The sequence below is a fragment of the Aquarana catesbeiana genome, linkage group LG12 (genome assembly GCF_042186555.1).
Source record: "Aquarana catesbeiana isolate 2022-GZ linkage group LG12, ASM4218655v1, whole genome shotgun sequence".
NCBI lineage: Eukaryota > Metazoa > Chordata > Amphibia > Anura > Ranidae > Aquarana > Aquarana catesbeiana.
Genome location: NC_133335.1, coordinates 15,294,046 through 15,320,149, shown reverse-complemented (window position 1 = coordinate 15,320,149; position 26,104 = coordinate 15,294,046). Strand labels below are relative to the sequence as shown.

The window sequence follows — 26,104 nt, the reverse complement described above, 5'->3', positions numbered from 1 at the left end:
TCCTATAGCTGCGGCACCCCCTTCGTCTCTGTCCCAACCCAGGGGAGCTGCGCATAACAATTATTTATTTTTTTTTGTAATCTACACTATAGGATTGTAAAAGAACTAAGACACCTTTGGGTGCCCTGAGAAAATTAGTATTGCAGCGCATGTAGTGTCCTGTGATGAAAAGTGGGTGTGGCTAAGTTTAGGTAAAAATGGGAGAAGCTTAAGGAGCATAATTAAATCAAACAAGGTCAGTCTGTCCCCCAGTACATCTACCCCAGGTCAGTCTGTCCCCCAGTACATCCCTTCCAGGTCCATCTGTCCCCCAGTATAATCCCCCCCCAGATCAGTCTGTCCCCCAGTATAATCCCCCCCAGATCAGTCTGTCCCCCAGTACATCTACCCCAGGTCAGTCTGTCCCCCAGTACATCCCTTCCAGGTCCATCTGTCCCCCAGTATAATCCCCCCCAGATCAGTCTGTCCACCAGTATAATCGCCCACAGATCAGGCTGTGCCCCAGTACATCTACCCCAAGTCAGTCTGTCCTTCAGTATACTCCCTCCTTGATCAGTCTGTCCCCCAGTATAATCCCCCCCGGTCAGTCTGTCCCCCAGTATAATCTCCCCCAGGTCAGTCTATCCCCCAGTATAATCCCCCCAGGTCAGTCTGTCCCCCAGTATAATCTCCCCCAGGTCAGTCTATCCCCCAGTATAATCCCCCCAGGTCAGTCTGTCCCCCACTATAATCCCCCCCCGTATGATCCCCCCAGGTCAGTCTGTCCCCCAGTATAATCCCCCCCAGCCAGTCTGTCCCCCAGTATGATCCCCCCAGGTTAGTCTGTCCTCCCAGTATAATCCCCCCAGGTCAGTCTGTCCCCCCAGTATAATCCCCCCAGGTCAGTCTGTCCCCCCAGTATAATCCCCCCAGGTCAGTCTGTCCCCCCAATATAATCCCCCAGGTCAGTCTGTCCCCCAGTATAATCCCCCCTGGCCAGTCTGTACCCCAGTATAATCCACTCTGGCCAGTCTGTACCCCAGTTAAAGTCCCCCCACCAATATAATTAGAAGCATTGGAAGCCAACGGGAGGGGAGAGGGGGATAGGAGGACTGGTGCTGCCGGGCTGCCACTGATGTGTCTGGGTTTTAGGTGGACTGAAACTGAACACAGGATCTAAAACCCGGACTGTCCGGGTGAATCCCGGACAGGTGGCAACCCTACCCCCAGCTTATCTCAAAAATTGGCAGCAGAGAGCAGGCCAGAACTCAGTAGTGCCCCTTCATCTCCACCTCCCCTGATCTCAGCATTCGGCAGTCCCTGGCAGCTGACTCCAGCCCTCCTCCAGACCCTGCACTCCCTGCTTCTTAGTACCGCCCCAGCTTCTTTCTAGCAGATGCACAGGGTCAGGGGGGGTGCACTGTGATGTAAGGGAGGGTGGGGGCTCTTGACATCCAATGTAAGGGTGGGTGGGGTGCTCTGGAAACTAGTCCTACAGATACAACCGGCCCTTTGTGGTCAAACACAATGCCGATGCGGCCCACGATAACGAAGTTTGACACACCTGGCCTACAGGTTCCCAGAGACATGTTCACACCATGATATTCCGTGAACTAGTTGCTCTCAACCACCATTAGAAGGAGCCGCTTGGAAACACTTTGCATGGGAATAATCGAGTAGGCCATCTCGCAAAAACATAATATACAGGTAGCGGACCACACTGCTGGAATGAGGACCTTCAGGAAACCTAAGCCAGTGTAGTGTCATTTTTTTTCAGGGAATGGCGAGACATGTATAAATTCACATATATAAATGCAGATATAAAGTCAAAGTCAAGAGACAGGTAGACTTTAAAGAAAATAAAAGGCTGTTTAAAAACCACGATAAAGGATTTTAAAATTGGGAGTTGCTGAAATCATGATCTCTAACCCACTTTAACATACTTTCCGGACAATGCAGGCACAGCAGATTTAGACCCATGTTCCTGAAGAGGTTAGACCTAGTTCACACTAGTGCGACTTTAGTAGACTAGAAGCACATGACAATGGAAATCACATTGGTGCCTGTTCACCTCACGGTTTTGGAAAAGGGGACCTGTGCTACTTTGGTGCAATTCCAGCACAGTTCTCGCCTCCTAGACTATGCAAACCACGTCCAAGTTGCATCACATAATCGTACTGAAAGTCAGATCAAAATCTGATGGTAGCAGTGTGAACCTAGCCTTGCCATGTTGTCTAGACATAACTCCTCTCTATTGCAGGCACATACCAAAGCCATGCCCTGCATCATGGGATCTTTTTTTTTTCCAGGTTAAGATCTATTCAGCTTTGAAGTCTTGAGTGGAGCTGCACAGAAACAATCCAAACGTCCCTTTGTTACCTGTTACAGGCATAAGCAAGTTTTTTTAGTACTTAACAGAACATTTTAAATTTAAATTAGATATTTTCCCTTAACAGAACAAAAAAAAAAAAAAAGAAAAACACATAATATGACCACTGGTTCAAGTGGCCAGTTCCCATATTGTTCTCTGCTGGACATACAGTGTACAGTTTGGAGAAACCATTTTTTTTTTGACAATATACTGACAATTGTTCACATTTACAATAGGCAGGTTCCCAAAAACTGAGGGCTCAGGTGGTCTTCCTGACCATGTTCTTCAAACGGAGAGGAATAACGGATCATAACAGGAGGTAATCACAAAAAAACGTCTTCCTTGATTTGATGTTCTTCACATCACTGGAGACCCAATCTACATCTTTATATTAGACACCACTTGGCGATATTCCAAGATGACGGTGAAGGACATCCATAGATGAGGCATTTGTGAAATTTTGATGGTGACATCTCCAAAAAGGTCGGAATTTTTTTTTTTTTATGTTTTTGTTTTTTTTGCAGCTTAGCGTCAAGGTCTACTACAATGGGCCGGAGTCACAAAAACCCTGTTTGTTTCCATCCAAGAGAGTTTACATTCACTGCTTGATCATCTTCCAATGTTCACAAACTTGTACGTAAAACGTCCTTTCCTTGATCCCTTGTTCAGAAAAAGCAGCATTAGGAGTGCGCACTGGGTATTGGTGGTTCCAGCGTTCACATTGGTGGGTCTAGGTTGTCAACTTGGAATAGCTGGGGGGAGAGAACTTTCGTCGCAAGTATTTTAGGACATAGAGAGGAAGACAGCTGACCAGTGTGATGGCCGTCACTTTCCAAAGGAATGACAGGGTTGTGATGAAGTAAACATCTGCAGTACACAAAAAGAAGGTTAAATCAGACTATAGAAGCACATTTTAGTCCTTGTTATTTTAGATGACTGAAAGCTCTGGCACTTCCTGATAGGCTGGATGCTTCACTCTACCCTTCTTCCACACATTCCTATTGGTGATTGGGGTAGCCCATTATGTTCAATGTGAGGGAGGCAATCGGCAAGTTTCTGAGCTTTTTTTGATCTGAATGGTCCATCATTCCTTGTAAGTAGATGGAGCAGCAAAAGCTGCAGTGCGTATGAGAAGGAACCACTAGGTTCCAGCACTTTGTAATTACATATACACATATCTATCTATCTCTATTGATCAATATCTATCTATCTATCTATCTATCTATCTATCTATCTATATCTAGGTTCCAGCACTTTGCATTTACACACACACATACATATTATATATATTATATATTAAAAAAAAAAAAAAAATTACATTGTATGTATATATATATATATATATATATATATATATATATATATATATATATATATATATATATATATTTATATTATAAATATAGTATAGTGGTAGTAAACCCTTATGCCGCGTACACACGATCGCACATTCCGACAACATTCCTGACGGATGCTGGCTCAAACTTGTCTTGCCTACACACGGTCGCACAAATCTTGTTGGAAATTCCGATCGCCAAGAACGCGGTGACGTACAACGACGAGAAAAATAAAGTTCGATAGCCAGTGCGGCTCTTCTGCTCGATTCCGAGCATGCGTGGAACATTGTGCGTCGGAATTGTGTACACACGATCGGAATTTACGACAACGGATTTTGTTGTTGGAAAATTTGAGATCCAGATCTCAAATTTTGTGTGACAGAAATTCCGATTGAAAATGAACGATGGAGCCTACACACTGTCAGAATTTCCGACAACAAGCTCCCATCGAACATTTTCAGTCGGAAAATCTGACCGCGTGTATTATATCATTACATGTATCAACTTAGGTGATACACAGAGATGAAGCAAAGCCTCCTGTATAGGTTGTACCTGTTTATCTGCAGCCTTCTCTCCTCTACATATGTTCAAAGTACAGACGTTACATAGCCCAAAACAATATACCGCTCAGGTGAGTATACTCACTCAAGTCCCATGGGGGTGCCCACCACCGTGTATGCCAAGAGAAAAAAGATGATGGCTGTGCACCACTGACTTGATCAAGGTGAAAAGCCTTTATTTCTCCATAAAGTGAGACAAACAGCACAAAAAAACGAAATGCGTTAATAGCTTGTCATTCCTTTATGCAGTTTGTCCCGCCTATGGATAAATTAAAGATTTTCACCTTGATCAAGTCAGGGGTGTGCAGCCATCATCTTCTTTTCTCTACAGAAGTTATACAGCATTTCTCATCTCCAGGAGGCAGAGGGTTGGGGACCAACACTGCACAGTATATAGATAGCAGGGCTGAGTGTAATCTGAGACCTAAGTGGAGGGAATGAACACCCATACAATGCAGTTCTACCCAGCGGCATCAACAGAATGCCATAACTGCAAACTAGCACACACACACTCTCTCATAGAGAAACATGCATAGCTGAGGCTGTCAATCATGGGCTGTATGCCGGAACAGGGTGGGGCTGTCTCCAGATTGTTTTGAGGATGGCATTGAATCCAGCGATGGAGAACCTTGGCACCCCGAATGTGTTGGAACTACATTTCCCATGATGCTCAACTACACTGCAGAGTGCATCAACATCATGGGAAATGTAGTTTGCAAACCTCTGGGGTGCCGAGGTTCACCATCACTGAGCCATAGGTTTCTAGGCAGGTTTACTCTGTCTGGAGAGGTACGGACGGTGGGTCCTCGCTACATTCATCAGCTCTGGCCTTAAAACTGTTGGAACTATACTGGCCCCCTTACGTCTCTACCACCAACCAGCTTTGCCTTCTACTGATATTACTCCATCTGAATCATTTGATCGATCTTTTTCATTGTGGTAATAGTTGGTGGCGTTAGGTGGTACGAGCGTCGTTTAGACCAAACTCCATGTTTTGTTTTTAGCATGTTATGTCAACAATGTGAATTTTAAAAACTCACAGTGGAACCTTGGTTTACGAGTGTTTTGAAAGACGAGCAACTTTTTTTTTTTAAATCCTGACTCGGTTTGCGAGTGTTGTCTCGCAAAATGAGCAGGATTCAAGCCAATGGGGTGTGCAGTACCGCATTTGGCCAGAGGTGCGGGGGCGCCGGTAACACACGGTTCGGAAATACTCAGAATCACTCGGAAATACTTGGAAACACCCGGTTCCCAAAGGTTTCCGAGCCTTTCTGAGGGTTTCCGAGTTCAGCCGAGACATCCCTGAGTGAGTATTTACGAGGCTCTCTGGCGCCCCCTCACCTCTGGCCACATGCGGTATTGCATGCAATTGAAGTCAATGCGGAACAAACTATCTTCACTTCCATTGACTTCTATGGGGAAACTCGCTTTGATATGCAAGTGCTTTGGATTACAAGCATTCTCCTGGAACAGATTATGCTCGTAATCCAAGGTTCCACTGTAAGTAAAAGTTTATTTTGTACTTCAATGCTATGGATGTGCCATTAAAGTCCATGTCTCCTTCTCTTGAATAAAAATCACTGAGCCATAAACTGTCAAAAATGACTCATGCAGGTAGCAGAGGAAGGCAAGAGCAGACAGAAATCATACTAGGTGCTTTGGGGCAAGGCAAGTACACACTATAGAGGGATATGCTTTGTTCATTTTTCATTTCAGAGGTTTACAACCACTTTAATCTTTTTTAAATCTGCAGCTTTCAATAAAATAATACCTGACATGAGGTTCAGGCACCTCCTGTTATAGGGTGATGACACTATTGGGGAGATTGATTAAAACTGGGAGGCACACGTAATCTGGTGCAGCTGATAAAACCTTGAAGCTGATTGGTTTACAACCTCTTTAACCGCTTGCCGACCAGCCGCCGTCATTTTACGGCGGCAGGTCGGCATGATCCCGCAAACCGTCGTAGCTATACGTCGGCTGGCGGGGTCGAGATAGCAGGCGTGCGTGCCCGCTGCACTGCGGGGGTGCCGATGCTCGTGGCCGACGGTCGCGATAACTGCCGGCCACGAGCGATCACGAGCACGAGAGACAGAACACGTGTGTGTGAACACACAAATCCTTGTTCTGTGAGGAGTGACAGATTGTGTGTTCCGCTAGGAACCACGATCTGTCACTTCCTCTAGTCAGTCTCCTCCCCTTTCAGTTAGAACACACACTAGGGAACACAGTTAATCCCTTGATCACCCCCTAGTGTTAACCCCTTTTCTGCCAGTGACATTTTTACAGTAATCAGTGCATTTTTATAGCATTGATCGCTGTATAAATGCCAATGGTCCCAAAAATGTGTCAAAAGTGTCCGATGTGACCACCATAATGTCGCAGTCCCGATAAAAATAGCAGCTCGCCACCATTACTAGTAAAAAAATAAATAAAAATGATATAAATCTATCCCCTATTTTGTAGACGCTATAACTTTTGCGCAAACCAATCAATATACGCTTATTGCGATTTTTTTTTTTACCAAAAATATGTAGAAGAATACATATCGGCCTAAACTGAGAAAAAATTTGCTTTTTTAAAAAAAAAATGGGGATATTTATTATAGCAAAAAGTACAAAATATTGTGTTTTTTTCAAAACTGTCGCTCTTTTTTTGTTTATAGCGCAAAAAATAAAAACCGCCGAGGTGATCAAATACCACCAAAAGAAAGCTCTATTTGTGGGGGAAAAAGGACGTCAATTTTGTTTGGGTGCAACATCGCACGACCGCGCAATTGTCAGTTAAAGCGACGCAGTGCCGACTCTCAAAAAATGGCCTGGTCATTCAGCAGCCAAATCTTCTGGGGCTGAAGTGGTTAAGTGACCTAGTCATTTTAAATTTTTGTTAAAGATAACAAACTGACATGTTCTATTATTTTGTCAATGCACCAAATCCCACTTTCCCGACTCTCCTCCGGCCGCTGAGGTTGTGGCATTTGACAACTGAATGGCTGTGCTGGGATTTAGTGTCAGCTGGCAGGAAACCTTGCATACACGCTGACCGCAGGACTCATGGTGGCTTCCGAAGGACATGGGAAGTTGAATTGAAGATGAAAGCAGGTTCTTTGCGTACTTCAGTAATATTATTAGCTCAGGCTATTCTTAAACTGACCAGATTCAATATATATGAGAGATGCGGAGGCTTTTCATTTTCCCGGAAATGAAATGCTTTGAATGGAGAAATGAACTACTACTGACCCACAGGAGAACATCAATCTCCACAACTGGCTGGAGCCTAGTAACTGCCTAACCTTCTGCTCATAAGCAATAAAAACAAACAAAGTGCTGTCTGCGATACTTTTTTCTTTTTATTTGCACTAGCGTCCAAATTTTCAGGCTTTTACCAACACAGGTGCATCTCAAAAAATTAGAATATCATCAAAAAGTTAGTTTCAGTAATTCAAAAAGTGAAACTCATAATATATCGATTCATTACACAGGCTTACAGCTACTGACAACCCAAAATTCTGTATCTCAGAAAATTATATTACATAAGACCAATAAAAAAAGTATTTTTAACACAGAAATGTTGGCTTAGTGAAAAGAATGTCCATGTACAGTATAGTATGCACTCAATACTTGGTCGGGGCTCCTTTTGCACTAATTACGGTATCAATGCGACGTGGCATGAAGGCGATCAGCCTGTGGCACTGCTGAGGTGTTATGGAAGCCCAGGTTGCTTTGATAGCGACCTTCGGCTTGTCTTCATTGTTGGTTCTGGTATCTCTCATCTTCCTCTTGACAATACCCCACAGATTCTCTATGGGGTTTGGATCAGGTGAGTTTGCTGGCCAATCAAGCACAGTGATACCATGATCATGTGACCAGGTATTGGTACTTTTGGCAGTGTGGACAGGTGCCGAGTCCTGCTGGAAAATGAAATCAGCATCTCCATAAAGCTGGTCAGCAGAGGGAAGTGCTCTAGAATTTCCTGGTAGAGGTCTGCGCTGACTTTGGACTTGATAAAACACAGTGGACCAACACCAGCAGAGGACACGGCTCCCCAAATCATCACTGACTGTGGAAACTTCAAACTGGACCTCATGCAACTTGGATTCTGTGCCTCTCCACTCTTCCTCCAGACTCTGGGACCTTTGATTCCCAAATGAAATGTAAAATTTACCTTCACCTGAAAAGAGGACTTTGGACCACTTAACAGGCAAGTCCTTTTTCTCCTTAGCCCAGGTAGGACTCTTCTGACATTGTCTTTTGGTTCAGGAGTGGCTGGACACAAGGAATGTGACAGTTGTAGCCCATGTCCTGGATAAAACGGTGTGTGTGTGTGGTGGCTCTTGAAGCACTGACACCAGCCATAGTCCACTACTTCTCCCCCAAATTCTTGAATGGCCTTTGCTTCACAACCCTCTCAAGGCTGCGGTTATCCCTGTTGCTTGTGCACCTTTTTCCTTCCACTTCACTTTCCATTAATATGCTTGGATACAGCACTCTGAACAGCCAGCTTCTTTAGCGATGACCCTTTGCGACTTCCCCTCCTTGTAGAGGGTGTCAATGACTGTCTTCTGGACAACTGTCAAGTCAGCGGTCTTCCCCTTGATTGTGTAACCTACTGAACCAGGCAGACCATTTAAAGCAGGGGTCTCAAACTGGCGGCCCTCCAGCTGTTGTGAAACTACAAGTCCCATGAGGCATTGCAAGGCTGACAGTTACAAGCATGACTCCCACAGGCAGAGGCATGATGGGACTTGTAGTTCCGCAACAGCTGGAGGGCCACCAGTTTGAGACCCCTGATTTAAAGGCTCAGGAAACCTTTACAGTTGTTTTGAGTCAATTAGCTGATTAGAGCGTGACACCACGAGTCTACAATATTCAACTTTTTCACAATATTCTAGTTTTTTGAGATACAGAATTTTGGGTTTTCACTCGCGGTAAGCCATAATCATCAAAACTAAAATAAAAAAATGCTTGAAATATATCACTCTGTGTGAAATTAATCTATATAATATAGGAGTTTCACTTTTTGAATTGAATTACTGAAATAAATTAACTTTTTGAAGATATTCTAATATGTTGAGATGCACCTGTATAGTTTGGACTTTGAAGAATGTGGGTGGGGGGGGGGGGGGGGGTAAACTCCAAAAGCTTGTGCTGAGAATTTGGATGTTAGTACAAATTAAAAATAAAAAAAAGTATCCCGGACACTCAATTGTTTTTGTTGCAAGTGCACTATTACGGCTACAATCACCTCACCCAAAAGCGGAAAAATCATTACAAAGTTTATCCTGGTAAAAATTGCTTCTGTGTTTGCAGTTTGCCTAATTTCAGAGGGGAGTGTGGCGAGGTGTGTGCGTTACACGCGGTCTTTTCCCTAAGGGAAGAGCGGGGCAGGCTGGCTCATGTCACAGGATATGGGGGGTCATGGGAGGTCAGTACAGACATCTTGTGGGTTTAGATAGAGCAAGCGGTGCGGAGTGATACTAGACGATGACTGACAGATTGGAGACCGCACAAAACAACACTTTGTTATCTGCGTGATTTATATCCACCAGGGGGGAGGGGGGGGCAGAGAACAGATTTGTTGCTTTCACTATGACTGGGATCGTTAATCCAGAAGAAAAATATACTGACCAAACTGTGCCTGGTATTTTAATGGACTATAAAATATGAAACAAAGAATAAAGATTATGCAGAAAGGCTAAGAGCAAAGTAAAAAAATCTGCAACCAAGAACAGCCAATCAGAACATCTCTTTGGCTTCAGTGGGCTGTCATCTAATTTCTGCACTTTATGCATTATTGTTGCTCTTTGCCTTGCCTTACTGTGAAAACATTCCTGTATTACCAGCACTAACAAAAGTATATTTAAAGCACAACCATTATTTTAATTTTTTTTACGTTTGTATGGAAAATATTTTATTCCTGGATGTGTCCCTACCGGAGAGGCTTAAGGCCCGTACACACAGGCTAAATGCCGGGGCGACATCGGCTGGTTCAATAAAAAAATGGCCGACACCTGTTCCCCACTGCACCCCCGTTCCCCACTGTACCGCCTACATACCTGTGCCCCCCCGTTCCCCACTGTACCACTTACATACCTGTGCCCACCCCATTCCCCACTGTACCACCTACATACCTGTGCCCCTGCCCCCCTTTCCCCACTGTACCTCCTACATACCTGTGCCCCCCCGTTCCCCACTGTACCACTTACATAACTGTGCCCACCCCATTCCCCACTGTACCACCTACATACCTGTGCCCCTGCCCCCCTTTCCCCACTGTACCTCCTACATACCTGTGCCCCCCCAGTTCCCCACTGTACCTCCTACATGCCTGTGCCCCCCCCGTTCCCCAATGTATCTCCTACATGCCTGTGCCCCCCCCCCCCGTTCCCCACTGTACCACCTACATACCTGTGCCACCCCCCGTTCCCCAATGTACCTCCTACATACCTGTGCCCCCGCCCACCTTTCCCCACTGTACCCCCTACATACCTGTGCCCCCCCCCGTTCCCCACTGTACCACCTACATACCTGTGCCACCCCCCGTTCCCCAATGTACCTCCTACATACCTGTGCCCCCGCCCACCTTTCCCCACTGTACCCCCTACATACCTGTGCCCCCCCCCCATTCCCCACTGTACCTCCTACATACCTGTGCCCCCCTGTTCTCCACTGTACCTCCAACATACCTGTGCCCCCCTGTTCCTTCTACATACCTGTGTCCCCTGTTCCCCACTGTACCTCCTACATACCCGTGCCCCCCTGTGCCCCCCTGTTCCTTCTACATACCCGTGCCCCCCTGTTCCCCACTGTACCTCTTACATACCCTGTTCCTTCTACATACCTGTGCCCCCCTGCTCCTTCTACATACTTGTGCCCCCCTGTTCCTCCTACATACCTGTGCCCCCCTGTTCCTTCTACATACCTGTGCCCCCTATACCTCCCACATACCTGTGCCCCCCTGTTCCTTCTACATACCTGTGCCCCCCTGTTCCCCACTGTACCTCCTACATACCCGTGCCCCCCTGTTCCCCACTGTACCTCCTACATACCTGTGCCCCCCTGCTCCTTCTACATACCTGTGCCCCCCTGTTTCTCCTACATACCTGTGCCCCCCTGTACCTCCTACATACCTGTGTCCCCCTGTACCTCCTACATACCTGTGTCCCCCTGTACCTCCTACATACCTGTTCCCCCCTGTTCCTTCTACATACCTGCACCACCCTGTTCCTTCTACATACCTGTGCCCCCCTGTGCCTCCTACATATCCTTATCAAACATCCAATATGATAACTCTAGAAATGTTTAGCTAGTTGCCTATGAATACTATTAAAGTGAAACTAAACTCGCTATACTTACCTCCTCTTTAACAGTCAAAGCCCACAAGGGGTCCCTTGCCGGTGCTGGCATCTTCTCCCCGGCTCCTTCAGGCGTGCCAATCTTCAGCCTTCTTCATTGGCCAGCACGGGATGACTGAACTTTTACACATACGCAAAGGAGCCAGTCACCCCGCCACACAGGAACCGCATCGGAGATATAAACTGAGTGTCACATGTGCCGCTCAGTTTACATGCCACAGAAGGCTGACTGGCTTATTTTTATTGCAGAAGAGACACTGCAGGTCTCTTTTGCAATAAATAGCCTGCCTGCTTGTAAGTTTTGTTTTCAAAAATGTCTTTGGTTCCGCTTTAACTCCTTTACAAGCTTATTTATAATGTATTACTTAATTGTTCTTTAAAAGGGGTAACACATTGAGAATAGGTGCCATTGCAAATAAGTCAAGTGCCTTCTCAGTGAAGGCTGGTGCTCAAAATTTTTGGGGGGGCGCAAACAAACTGAACCCCCCTATTAATTGCAGCCTCACTGTGCCCGCCAATTTCAGCCTCACTGTGCCCGTCATATGCAGCCACTTGTACCCATCATATTCAGCCACTTGTGCCCATCATATTCAGCCACTTATGCCCATCATATGCAGCCACTGTGCCCACCGACCCCCCTCCCCACTCTCGGAGCTTGTGGCTCTGGCAGCACTCCCCGCCAGGCAGCAGCTCCTCTCGGTGCAGTGAGTGCACCAGAGCGGCGGCGACCTCCGCTCCAGCGTGTGCCTCCTCCACTAAGTCCGCTCCTCTTCCTAAGCATCAGGCATCCAATAGGGTGGCCTGGCACTTTGGCCAATCAGGAAACAGGTCTGAAGCCCTACTTCCTGATTGGCAGGGAGGAAGGTTAGTGTGAAAATGGCGAAAATTAATTCGCTATCGTCACACATTTAAGTGGGAACAGGGCGCATTCTCTGCGCCGCGAGCCCACCCTATTGTGAAGCCTATTAGAGCCTCTGGCTCTAATCAGGTGCTTCAAAAAGTACCACCCACTCCCGCCCCCGCCATGGGAATCCATGCGGCCGGCATCCTGAAAGGGGCCGGGCGCATGGATGGGGAGGGCGGTGCCCGTGCCCCCACAGTGCACGGGCCCCCACTGGCCTTACTTATAGTTACATAATAGGTGAGGTTATAAAAAGACACAAGTCCAACAAGTCCCCCTCATCCATTCCCATACATATCCTGCTTGCCCACAGAGCATTATGGGGCCACAGAGAACAGAAGACCGATATAAAGCACAATATAAACAGGTATTCCCGGGATTGCTGAGATTTATATAAATGTTTCTCACCTATGAACTCGTGTAAGAACACAAGGGAAGCGATATAACAGGACAGACTGAGGAGCTCCCCCACGATCATCAGCCAATGCCACGTCTGAATGGTCAGTGCTACCATTAGTAGTTCGGTCAGGATCAGGGATGTAAAGGAAATGGCCACGATGTGGACAAACTCGGACTCGAACAGCAGCAAAGCACCATACATGATTATACTCCCTGGGGAGAAAGATAGAAAGTTATAAGATACAGTTTTACCGTCCACGCAAAAATATCGTTAAAAAACATCTTTTAGAGATCAGCACAGTGAAGTCTTAACTTTCAGAATAATATAGAAAGCTCTATATAGCAGAAACAATAATACTAAAACCTACATTACTTTTAAAAATTCAGGTCTCGTCAAGTAATAGATTCTGCTAGAACAGGGGGGTCAAAATCTATTTCAACGCAGGCTGCATCAGCAGTATGGTTGCCCTCAAAGGCATCTGTATCTGAGGTGCGCTACGTACAGAGTTCAGGAGTGTGCTACGTACAGAGTGCAGGGTTAGGGGTGCGCTATATACAGAGTGCAGGGTTAAGAGGTGAGCCATGTAGAATGCAGGGTTCAGAAGTTTGTTGCATACAGAGTGCAGGGTTCAGGAGTTCATTACGTACAGAGTGCAGGGTTAAAGGGTGTGCTATATGCAGAATGCAGGGTTAAAGGGTGTGCTATATACAGAGTGCAGGGTTAAAGGGTGTGCTATATACAGAGTACAGGGTTGAAGGGTGTGCTATATACAGAGTTCAGGGTTTAAGGGGTGAGCTATATACAGAGTTCAGGGTTTAAGGGGTGAGCTATACAAAGCTCAGGTTCAGGGGTGAGCTATACAGAGCTCAGGGTTTAAGGGGTGAGCTATACAGAGCTCATGGTTTAAGGGGTGAGCTATGTAGAGTGCAGGGTTTAAGGGGTGAGCTATGTAGAGTGCAGGGTTTAAGGGGTGAGCTATGTAGAGTGCAGGGTTTAAGGGGTGAGCTATGTAGAGTGCAGGGTTTAAGGGGTGAGCTATGTAGAGTGCAGGGTTTAAGGGGTGAGCTATGTAGAGTGCAGGGTTAAAGGGTGAGTATGTAGAGTGCAGGGTTCAGGAGTTCGTTACGTACAGAGTGCAGAGTTCAGGGGTGCGCTATGTACAGAGTGCAGGGTTAAGGGGTGCACTATGTACAGAGTGCAGGGTTAAGGAATGCGCTATGTACAGAGTGCAGGGTTATGGGGTGCGCTATGTACAGAGTGCAGGGCTATGGGGTGCGCTATGTACAGAGTGCAGGGTTATGGGGTGCGCTATGTACAGAGTGCAGGGTTACAGGGTGCAGGGTTACAGGGTGCGCTATGTACAGAGTGCAGGGTTCAGGAGTGTGCTGTGTACAGAGTGCAGGGTTTAGGGGTGTGCTATGCACAATGTGCAACCCCAACTCCAACCCCCCCCCCCCCCCACAGCTTCCTCGCATCTCTCTTCTACCTGGCCTGGCTTTGCCTTGCCTGGAGATCATTCTCTCTCTCTCAGATTCTGGAGACCCTGCCATGAGTGCATGCAGGGATCGGTTAGATCCAGGAGCCGCTGCGAGCAAAGCTATCCCTTGTAAACACAGGCTGCTTCTGTGTTTACAAGTGACAGTGGGGAGTGGAGGGTGAGAGCCAGAGGTGGCAGAATGGAGTTCCACCACGTTTCAGCTTCAAAACTGGGTGCGAGAGCCACATGACAAGGCCTGGTGGGCCAGATTCAGCCCGCTGGCCTTGTGTTTGACACGTGTGTTGTAGATCCTGAGGGGAGAGACTGTACGTACCTTGATAAATGCTGATCAGAACCCATATGAGGAATGTCTTATAGGACAATGGCCGTCCCTGGAATATAAAGAGTAATAGTCAGGAAGGTATGATATTCTCCATATCCATGTTTGAAAATATTCAGCCCTATCTTTTTTTTTTTTTTTTTTTAAACTAAACCCCAGGCACCAAAATTGCATTTTGTTTTTGTATTTAGTAAGCAAGAATGCACGCGGCATTTTTATGGTCGTAACATTTGGCTGGAGAAAATGGCATAAGCGCACAATCATAAAGAAAAATGGCATAGAAGAAAGCCTAAGGCTACTTTCACACTGAGGCGCTTTGCAGGCGCTATAGCGCTAAAAATAACGCCTGCAAAGCGTCCCGAAAGAGCTGCTCAATTCACTCCAATATGAAACCCCAGAGGGCTTTCACACTGGAGCGGTGCGCTTGCAGGATGGTCAAAAAAGTCCTGCAAGCCACATCTTTGCAGCACTTTAGGAGCGGTGTATTCACGGCTCCTAAAGCGTCCCTTCCTATTGAAAACAATGGGGCAGCGCCAAAAACCCGCCGGCAAAGCACCGCTGCAGCGGTGCTTTGCGGGCAGTTTTAACCCTTTTTCGGCCACTACCGGTGGTTAAAACTGCCTCGCTAGCGGCCGAATAGCGCCGCTAAAACGGCAGTAAAGCGGCGCTAAATATAGCGCCCCTTTACCCCTGACGCCCGCCCGCCCCAGTCTGAAAGTAGCCTAACAGTTGGCCATAAAAACATTCGCTCTCTGTCATATGGCTACAGCGAAAGCTCTACCAACAGGATCAACCAGAATTAAACAGAATTTAATGCTGTTTGAAGTAAAGAAAATAAAAAGACACCACAAAACTACGCCGATATTAACAAGTCAGCGCATAATAAAACATTGGCATGTTGTGGCACAGTAGCACATTCATTTGGAATGGGCCGCCAATGCATGGCGAATCAGACATAACCCCATTTTGTTAATGAAGTGCAACGCAACAAATAGAATATGCTTTTTTTGTACATTGCAGCCTACTCTAATGCATAGGGGTGCCAACACACCAAAGATCACACATTACTGCAATGTGCAGATGTGGATGGAAACTCCACTTCGGCTGGGTTCACACCATCGCGGCATGTGGCTCCCAGCAGGGGGTCCGGTGCGTCCCCGTTCACCGTTTCAGGTCCGATTTCAGCCCGAATTTTCGGCCGAATTTAGACCTGAAAACGGACCAAAAAAGACGCACAGGGCTTCTGTGAAAATTTGCACTGGAGCCGCAGCGGAGATATGTTAACCTGACTCCATAGAGAGCTGGTCAAAATCTCCTGCTGGATGCGGAGAACCTGCATTCACTTCGCAATGGTGTGAACCCAGCCGTATAAGGCTTCATGCACACGAGACGCCGGTGCAAACTCTGCTGAACACGTTTTTAAAAGCTGAAACCGGCGTTTAGAAACGCCCGTTTTGCCGCGTTTGCATGCCGCGTTTAGCCGCGTTTGCGTCTAGAAGCATCTGCAGAGCAGAGAATGACATTTTACGACCCGACTTTGGGGCCCCATATCTCGAGGCCACTTGGTGCTAGGAACCAAATTTGGATATGTTAGTCCAACTGTGTTAGCACACCAAATTTGGGGTTCCTAGCACCAAGTGGCCCCGAGATATGGGGCCCCAAAATCGGGTTGTAAAATGTTCCTTTAAAAAAACACTTATAAAACGCAAACGCAGCTAAACGCCGGTACCGGCGTTTAGCCGCGTTTGGCGTCTGAAACGTGGAAAACTTTTGCGTCTGAACCCATTTTTTTGCTTCTGGAAAAACGAGGTTAAACGCAACTGCCTAAAAACGCCAAAAAAACGAGACTGTGTACATGGACACATAGGATAACATTGAATGGGTTCAGGGGCAGTTGAAAAAAGTGTCCAACTGCCTCTGAACGCGCGTTTAACAGCGTCTCGTGTGCATGAGGCCTAAAAAGCTTGCTGTGCGCAGCACTGGACGAGGTCCATCTTGTTGGGATGACATTAGATGAGCAAAGATAAAGAGGGAAATATTTAGTTACTTGTAGCAGCCAGAAAGGCAGGTTGGTTGCTATGGGTTACTGCACTTTATTAAATACAAGCCTGTTTGTGCACTGCTTCTGGCAGAGCTTGTGGATAGATTGGGTATCGGAAAAGGTCTGCAACCTTTTCTTACAGACCTTCATGAATGAATTGCGTACCTTTAGTAGATCTTTGTATAGCTCGGGATACAACATGGCCACCTCGGACTTGACATCTTTATCGAGAACCAGGGAGAAGACCGGAAACATGGTGTAGATAGTGGAATATCTGCAGGGACAGAAGTTCTGTTAGATCACATATTCTTGTACAGCTGTATTAAGCCTAGTGCACACAGGGGCCGAATGTCGGTCGGGCAGCATCGGCTGATTCAATAGAAACCGTCCAACATTCGGCCCCTGTGTGTACTGCAGGCAGTATGAGAGGAGACAGCCGTTCTGCCAGCTTCTGGTCGAAAGGGACATGACTGACAAAGGTCTGCCGATCGGCTCCCGATCAGCACTCTCAGCCAATAGCTGAGACTGCTGACCGGAGTGTTCTGGCAGGGAGGCTGCCCACCCCCCCCGCCCCCCCTGTCCGAACACAATAGCACAGCAGGGGAGATCACTCTAATAAAATCACAAAGTTAGTACAGCGGCTTCTCCTGGGCGGTCAGTTTTTTTTTTTTCATTCGGTCCTTACGGGTTGAGCGTGAAAAAAAAAACCTAGTAGTGTGCATCAGGCTTTAAAGCAAAACTGTAGGCAATTTTCTTTTTTTATTTTGAATAGCGTAAGGGAGGGTTATAACCCCTGCCAGTTTTTTTTTTTTTTGCCCTCCATGTCCAATTTTTCAATGGTATTTATTTAGGTTTTCACAGTACAGGATAAAGACTTCGGCATCATTTTTAACAGTGTACAGTATTCATAGTCCATCAAACATGCAGTATAGGCGAGAACAATTTACCACTTGTTCCTTCAAGGCCATTTATCAAGGGTTCTGGTCTATGTCCCATTTTTAAGATTTCTCTTCACTAACCATTCCACAGACAAACAGGAAGTGAGAGGAAATCCCTGCAAATGAAAGGAATCCCCTGGGGACCCCCAGAACTAGTGTCCTGATTGGATGGATTTCCACCTCTATTACTTTTCTGGGGACAACCCAACATTTGGGATTTTCTTTAATTTCACTTTCAATGAAATTGGTAAAACAGGACAAAATCAAGAGAGGGTGAATCTCCTTATTGGGGGCACAGACAGCAATTAAAAATGGACATGGGTTCTAATCCATCTCCACGCTCTCCAAAACTAGAAGGAAAAAAAAAAAAGGTGCCTTTAGTTATACTTTAATTGATGACCTGATGACCTAGGAGCCTCCTCACGTTCAGGTAAACTCATTTAGCAGCATGATGCTTCCACTAGTGGTGCTCACTGACCTAGACGGTCCTTCCTTGGCCTGTTTTGAACTGCCGTGTTCTGGTTACCATGGGTTTCTTCACACCCACACTACGCCTTCCCCTCCTATTTCACTTCACTCATACAGGTTACGCCATCCATACTTGGCAAGAGTTGGAGTACATTGTACGCAAACCTGCTGTCTGTAGAATTTTGATTAAGCAAAAAGCAGAGCAGTTTTATTGGAAACAAATGGTATTTCAAGCTGTCCGGTTTCATAAGCCAGCAATGCACGATGCAATAATTACTTTCAAAACTATTTATCTCTATTTTATCAGTAATTATTATTATTATTATACAGGATTTAATGTAGCGCCGACAGTTTGCGCAGCGCTTTACAACATGAGGGCAGACAGTAGAATTACAATACAATTCAGGAGGATCCAGAGGGCCCCGCCCGTTAGAGCTTACAATATAGGAGGGAGGGTCAAGTGATTAGTTGAAGTAGATGTAAACCTGCACTGAATTAAATTTATCATAAACAACTGGCATGTATTTTTTGTATTTCCCATTATTTGGAGTTCTTTGAGGGACACAGGAAGTCTTTCAACTTCGGGTTATGCTGCTGCCTACAGGTGGATTGGACAATGGCAGACAAAACTGTAGGCCAGCCCAGGATAACCCCTTCTACTATCAGCATCCCTCAGTTTTGTAGCAAAGTATTTCCAAGAACAGGATCATAAAACACATAACAGTAGGACTTGAGTCCCTAAATGTACTCCTAAAAAAGGGATTTTTACATTGAATACTGCTAGTGTCAATTCAAAAATGGCTTGAGGAACCATGAAGTATTAGCTTAGCCAAGCGTCTTCCAACGCTTCGGCATCTTTTCTTTTTCTTTCTGTCTTTCTTCTCCTAGTCTTTTTGTCCTTTCTCTCTATCTACTTTTTACTCATGATCCACAGGTACAGCTTTGACCTAGACTGATCACATATCTTTGGTGCAGCTGAGCTCTAAGAGATGCCCTGGGGATGACTAATTTTATCTTCCACCTGGCTCACAGATCTGGTCTTCCCCAATATAGCTTACCCCGCTCGCCCATTCGAACACGAGCAATGGGTGAGCAGCTCTTTTCAGGGGGGAGTCACCCCTCGACTCCCAACACAGCTAGATCCCGTAAGGGGTGTTGGGATTGAGGAGTCCTCTCCTTCTTCAGGAACTGGCAAAGGCTAGGGACACGCACTGCGGACCCTAGGCACGAACCCGCGGCTGCACATATTAGAATCTGGGCCTCAGCCCTTTTGCAGTAAAAAAAAAATGGCAGGGAATGTTGAAATTAAAAAAAAGCACCCAGCAACCTATGTGCTTGAGGCATGCTCGACCTGATCGACCCATTTACCAAATGAGCCTTCAGAAATAGGGCAAGCATAGAGTCAATGCCAGTGGCTCTGAACCTGGAAAATGCTCATCTGATACTTTTTACTAGAATGAGGTTTTGAAAGCCCCGTACATGGAACTCAGTGCCCAAAAATTACTTCTAGGCTGGCCCTGCAACATCCAGCCCAGTGGGGACTCCAGCACTCCATACGGCAATGCTAATGCTGAGGATGACCATGCTGGATAGCTGAAATCAGAGAGACCAGCTCTAGCAGCAGTGTGGAGATGAGTCTTGATTGAATAAAAAAAAAAGTTAAAGAAAATGGTGCTAACAAAAATAGGTTAGCCTTTTACACAGCAGAGCTGATAAAAAGATGTCCATCCTCCTAGACCAGACATTCTCAACCAGGGTTCCGTGGAACTCTGGGGTTCCTCCAGAAGTTGCTAGGGGTTTTCTTGAGCTGTGCCTGATGAACCACCTATTTGATGCCTACAGAGTTCAAGGTTCAGCGCCACTTAGCAAAGCCAGCAGAATGACACCAAATATCTTTTTAGCTGTCTTTAAGGGTGGCATTCTGAACACCACTTTAAGGGGGACATTCTTCCTATTGACCACCAATATAAGGAGCATTGTTCCTATTGAGCCCTGCTGATTTGGTTTTAGTAAGGGTTCCTCGAGACATGAAAATTATTTTTGGGGTTCCTCTAGGGTTAAAAGGTTGAGAAAGTCTGTCCTAGACACTAGCAAAAAAACTACAACATGCTGGTAGTTAGGAGGGATTTGCTGGACTGGTTTACATTTTTTTTTTACTTAAACAGAATAGTGCAGCGCAATCATCGGCTGCTTACCATCAGACGACCTTTATTGCCCCATACATTTTTTTTTTTGTTTGCAAGGGTCCAGTCCTGAAGGCAGCAACAGTATAACCCGAAGGTATAAATAAGACTTCCTGTGTGTCCCTCAATAGTCGAGAAGGAAATATTGGCTTTAGGCATTCCAGCAATGGCTGCATGGCATTTTTTTTTTAGGGTGGGATTTCTGATGGTGACAACAGTGGGTCAGGACTTCACTGAAAGACCATGTTGACCATGTGACAATGTCGGAGCACACTTGAGAGACAAGGACAGTGTTGTCACCCTTTAACAGATTACCTGAACAAGGACCATGTGAAAAGGTGAAGAGTAAAGGGATGTATTTTCAAGGCAATACAGTCACCTTGGAAGGAAGATTAGATTCCAGAAAGAAGTGAACCCTGCTTATTAAATTGCCGAGAAATGGTCAGTAACCTATTAAATCTCCATTTTCACAGCAGAATGCCATGAGTTGGAAGTTTTGAACATCGTGGTTTATTATTCAAAACATCCACATGCCTGAATTTTGTAATCAAACATAACATGGATCCAAATGAGGAAGAAACGTGTAGTGAACTCATGTTCATGAGCAAGGGCCAGGCACAGGTTCATGACTCCGATCCTGCACAAACCTTGAATATAAAGATAAGATCTGATTAATCTGACCAATCTTGTCTCCAAATATCACCCAAATCGTCCTCTCCGCTCTTCTCAAGACCTCCTATTCTCAAGCTCCCTCGTCTCCTCCTCTCATGCTCGTCTCCAGGATTTCTCCAGAGCCTCTCCCATCCTCTGGAACTCACTACCTCCACCGGTCCGGCTATCCCCTACTCTTGCTACCTTCAGGCGATCCCTGAAAACCCATCTCTTCAGGAAAGCCTATCACGTCTCCAACTAATCCCCTACCACTTCCATCAGCTCATTCCCCACAGTTACAACCTTCTGTCCCACCCTATTAGATCGTAAGCTCTTCTGAGCAAGGCCCTCTTATTTCTCTTGTATTTTATTGTATTATAACTGTATTGTCTCCTTTTTATATTCTAAAGCGCTGCGTAAACTGCTGGAGCTATATAAATCATATATAATAATAATAATTATTAGGAGAAAATGCAGATATTAAATCTTTTCTTGCCCTGTGTGACTCACATGTGTGGCTTTTCCTGAGAGAAATTTCACAGCACAATAGCAGCGTGAGCTGGGGAGGGTTAAGGCAAAGGCCCATTCTTTATCCTGATTACATCACGAAGGTCCCTAGGGTCTGCGGATTCAAAGGCTTGCGCTCTTTGAAATAAGTAGGCAGGGTGGATTGGCCTCGCCACGAACTGTGATACTGTACAAGGCCGGTCAGGAAGGGTGGAATAAAGAGATATGAAAATAGTAAGCAATTAATCCTTTTATGGCCTTCAAACTCCTTCCCAATTAAATGTTGGGCATAAAAAAAAAGAATTTTTTTTTTTATGTAAAGAAAAAATACTCTGCAGTAATTCATTCACTTCCCAGCCAGGTTAGTGCTGCCAAAAACAGGTTCAACCATTATCAAAGAGAATGAGAGTGTTTCTCATCACTCCAGACTCATGAAAAGCGTACAGTGAAAATTAAACTTTAAGATCTGGGTTTACATGAACTATTATTTTATAAATTAGCATGGTTTCATATTCAGCATCATCTTTGGCTTTGGGCTTGCTCACTAATGGTTCTATGTACACTATATAGCCAACGGTTTCTGAACACCCGACTGTGGCATCTAAATGAGCTCGTTGGACATCCCATTCCTTCCCAACCATGGGCATTAATATGGTACTGGCCTCTCTTTGTGGGTATAACAGCCTTCACTCTCCTTGTAAGGCTTTCCAAAAAAGTTCGAAGTTTGAATTCATCTGGGAATTTGTGCCCATTTGTGAGGTCAAGTTATTGATTTTCAATGAGAGGATTTGGCTCACAATCAGTGTCCCAATTCATCCCAAAAGATGTTCAGTACAAAGGCTTTGTACAAGTCACGTGAATATCTCCACACTGAAAACAGTTGTATACCTTTTTTTTTTAACTTTTACCTACAGGTAAGCCTATAATAAGGCTTACCTGTAGGTAAAAAAAAATATCTCCTAAACCTGTACGGTTTAGGAGATATTGCCCTCGCAATGAGCCGCTGACTGCAGCAGCGCATCCGCACAGGTGATTCTGGGCTGAAAGCCCGGCAGCCCCTGGACTTTGCCGGAAAAAAAGTCTCCCGCGCGCATGAGCGACAACATCGCTGTGAGTGGTCGGAGCCGCGATACCCGGAAGGCATGCCGAGGGGAAATGTCAGCTCCCTCGGCGTGGACCGGGTGAGATGCCGGCGCCTCGCTCTAAGGTAAGCATCTCATAATGAGCTAGTATGCGGTGCATACTAGCTCATTATGCCTTTTCCCTTACAGGTGTAGGGAAGAAAAAAAAAAAAAAGACAGCGGGTTTACTACCGCTTTAACTCATCAAGCCAGGGCCATGTTTTTATGGAGCTGGCCTTGTGTGCATGGGCAAAATGATGCTGAAACAGAAAAGGGTAATTCCCCAAGCTGTGACCACAGGGTTGGAAATGCACAATTACCTAAAATGTTGTATACTGTAAAAAGGGAATAAAAATATTACTGCGCTAACTCTAAAACAAAGTGAAAAAGCTGCTACATAAACAATGTGACAAGAACGCTGAGAAGTGAATGGTATAAAATGTAGTGCTAAAGAATAAACATATATCTGTATGTAAGTGAATGATACAGAAATCAATCATGCAAAAATAATGGAAATGTGGAAAAGTCCAATGCCTGTGAAGGTCCTAAAAAGGACCAATGTGAGTCCGGCACCAAATAGTGGCTAATCAAGGATGGAATACACTGGCACTGTCCGGCAGCAAGGGCATCAAAGGTGGTGCATCTTCAACCATATACAGAGGAAGTATATCTTCTCTTACCGGAACAGGTGGACTCGAATGTCAGCGAAAACGAGTCATAAAGACAAGGATGCCGAGGATCGGTAGATCAACTAAACTCCAAGGAACCAAGGACCTCCAAACACAACTCCAAAGGGTGTTGTAGACAGCCACCAAACCGGACCTCAGATGTTGAGAACACCAGGGCTGGAACTTAGGCACAGAAGGTTGTCCGGCAGTGAGGGCATCAAAGGTGGTGCATCTTCAACCATATACAGAGGAAGTATATCTACTCTTACCGGAACAGGTGGACTCGAATGTCAGCCCAACCTTCTGTGCCTAAGTTCCAGCCTTGGAGTTCTCAACATCCGAGGTCCGGTTTGGTGGCTGTCTACAGCACCACTTGGAGTCGTGTTTGGAGGTCCTTGGTGTTTAGATGCTCTGCCGCTCCTCGGGATCCTTGCCTTTATGACTCATTGTCTCTGACATTTGAGTCCACCCATTCCGGTAAGAGTAGATATACTTCCTCTGTATATGGTTGAAGATGCACCACCTTTGATGCCCTAACTGCCGGACAGTGCCAGTGTATTCCATCTTTGATCAGCCACTATTTGGTGGTGGACTCACATTGGTCCTTTTTAGGACCTTCACAGGCATTGGACTTTTCCACATTTCCATTATTTTTGCATGATTGATTCTGTATCATTCACTTACATACATAGGTTTATTCTTAACGCTACATTTTATATCATTCACTCCATACTGTACCCTTGACAGGAAACAATTGAACTCAATCATTTGACGGGATGTCCACAAACTATTGGCCATATGGTTTATTAATGTGTTCTTACTATGAAATCATTTATTTTTCTTATCCACAGCCATTACCTGCAGACCTACCCTAGTCTGAACCTGATGAGGAGATACTAAAAACTGAACTTCACCCTAAAAAGGGAAGTTCTGCGGTATGTCCTCCTCCCACTCTAGTTTTGGTAGGTACCTGCTCCCACTTACGGGTGGATCGCCTAGGCCAGGGGTGTCAAACTGGCGGCCCCTCCAGCTGTTGCAGAACTGCGAGTCCCATCATGCCTCGGTCTGTGGGAGTCATGCTTGTAACTGTCAGCCTTGCAATGCCTCATGGGACTTTTAGTTCCACAACAGCTAGAGGGCCACCAGTTTGACACCTGTGGCCTAGGTGATTCCACCAGAAATTCAGTCCCCCTTTTCTCTGCCCGCAGCTCTCTGGGGGCAAGTCACAGGTCCCAGCAGGCTGCTGGACTATTTACACAGCAGAGTCACAATGCCAGCTTGGTCTGGTCTCGTCATCTAATCAACAGTGATGTTTTAATTCCCATTGGCTGGCTACACCCACTCCTCTCCGATTGGATGATGCTGGCCTCTTGACCACTTCAAAATTTCTGTCCATTCCTTAAACGGGTCAGCAAAAAAAAAAAAAAAAAAGAAGCAGGGCCTCGGAAACAGGTCACAGCCCATCCATCCTATCCGTTGGTGTCTTTGTGTAGTGCTGTTAGCGAGGGCTGTGAGACGCCGCCGAACCTCCATCTTGCACTGGTCCATCCAGACTGCTGATGGCTGTTTCTGCATGCCGCTTCCACTACTTGAGCAGTTTACAGGATACTCCACACTAACCTGGCACCCTGCTGTCTTTCTTCACATGGGCAAGCCATGCTTCGCCGTGTGAATATGTAAAGTGGAAATCCAGCTGTAAAAGCGGCAAGGAGTCATAGCCTGCTTCCCACATTGGCAGTCTGTTCAATATTCCTATCGCACACGTTGCTGGTAAAAATGGCTCATAAAATGGTGGGTGCTGCAGCGATTGCCAGTTGGGTCCTGGAAGCATCAAACATATGTACATCTTCGCCATCACACCATGGATCAGCAATAAGTCGACCAAAAAGGTTTTAATGAAAGGAAGTCACATCACAAATGTGACTTTCTTTCATTAAAACCTTTTTGGACGACTTATTGCTGATCCATGGTGTGATGGCGAAGATGTACGTATGCTTCCCACATTAAACATGCAAGCACCGGGGACACCAAAACTGGCAAAGTACTGGCACAGGTGAGGATGGCGCTGATTCCCCGGGACAGGTAAGTGCCCTTTTATTAAAAAGTCATCGGCTACAGTATTTGTAGCTGCTGAATTTTTGAATTTTTTTTCTAAAAGGCTGAAGAACCTCAAAAAGTATTTCATCTCTTTCTGTCTCCTCCCGGTAGTCAGGTGGCGAGATAGACTTCTCAATCACATGATCACGGTAATTGGCTGTCACATGATTGGGAGCCCAAACACCTGCTCCCAATCATAAACAGAGACCGGGAGTTGTCTGTGATAGTAAAGAAATCTCAGCCCCATGGACCAATTTGTGGGGCATAGGAGTGTTTAAGCTCACTCACCTTTCCATTGCACATGTGTGTTATGTGGTTGACAAGAGGTTAACAAGAAAAGGTTGATAAATAAGATTTTTAAATGATTGCTTGTGTTTATTTGTGACTGGTGCTGTTTAATCCGCAAGCAGCCAGATCTTGAATTTTTGGACGTGATGCACGTTACAGATTGCACAGATGTTCGGTGGATTAAAGCAAAAACCATGTTTATTGTCTGATGCGATTTCTGCATTTTCATCATCATTATTTATCTTGTTGCAGCCTGACTGAAAAAGTCAGAGTCATGGTTTTTAAACACGGATGTATCGCCCTAGTCTTTTTCTAAACAACAAAAAAAAAAACACAACTCAAATTTTAAAGTTTTTTTCATTTTGTTGCAGAATATATCATCTCTTCCTCCACGAGGTTGATACTTTAATGCCCCGTACACAC

General features: G+C 45.6%; 1 protein-coding gene across 1 annotated transcript in view; it reads right to left on the bottom strand.

Annotated features, from left to right (window-relative positions):
* Positions 1-932: 932 nt before the first annotated feature.
* ATP9A (ATPase phospholipid transporting 9A (putative)) overlaps positions 933-26,104 on the bottom strand; it is a 170,026-nt gene continuing 144,854 nt past the window's right edge. Inside the window, exons 25-28 of the mRNA XM_073607253.1 lie at positions 16,926-17,034; positions 14,714-14,771; positions 12,911-13,114; positions 933-3,217 (exon numbers count right to left, since the gene is read on the bottom strand). Of these exons, the coding sequence (XP_073463354.1) occupies positions 3,081-3,217; positions 12,911-13,114; positions 14,714-14,771; positions 16,926-17,034 (508 nt within the window). The 3' untranslated portion in view covers positions 933-3,080. The remainder of the gene's footprint in view (positions 3,218-12,910; positions 13,115-14,713; positions 14,772-16,925; positions 17,035-26,104) is intronic.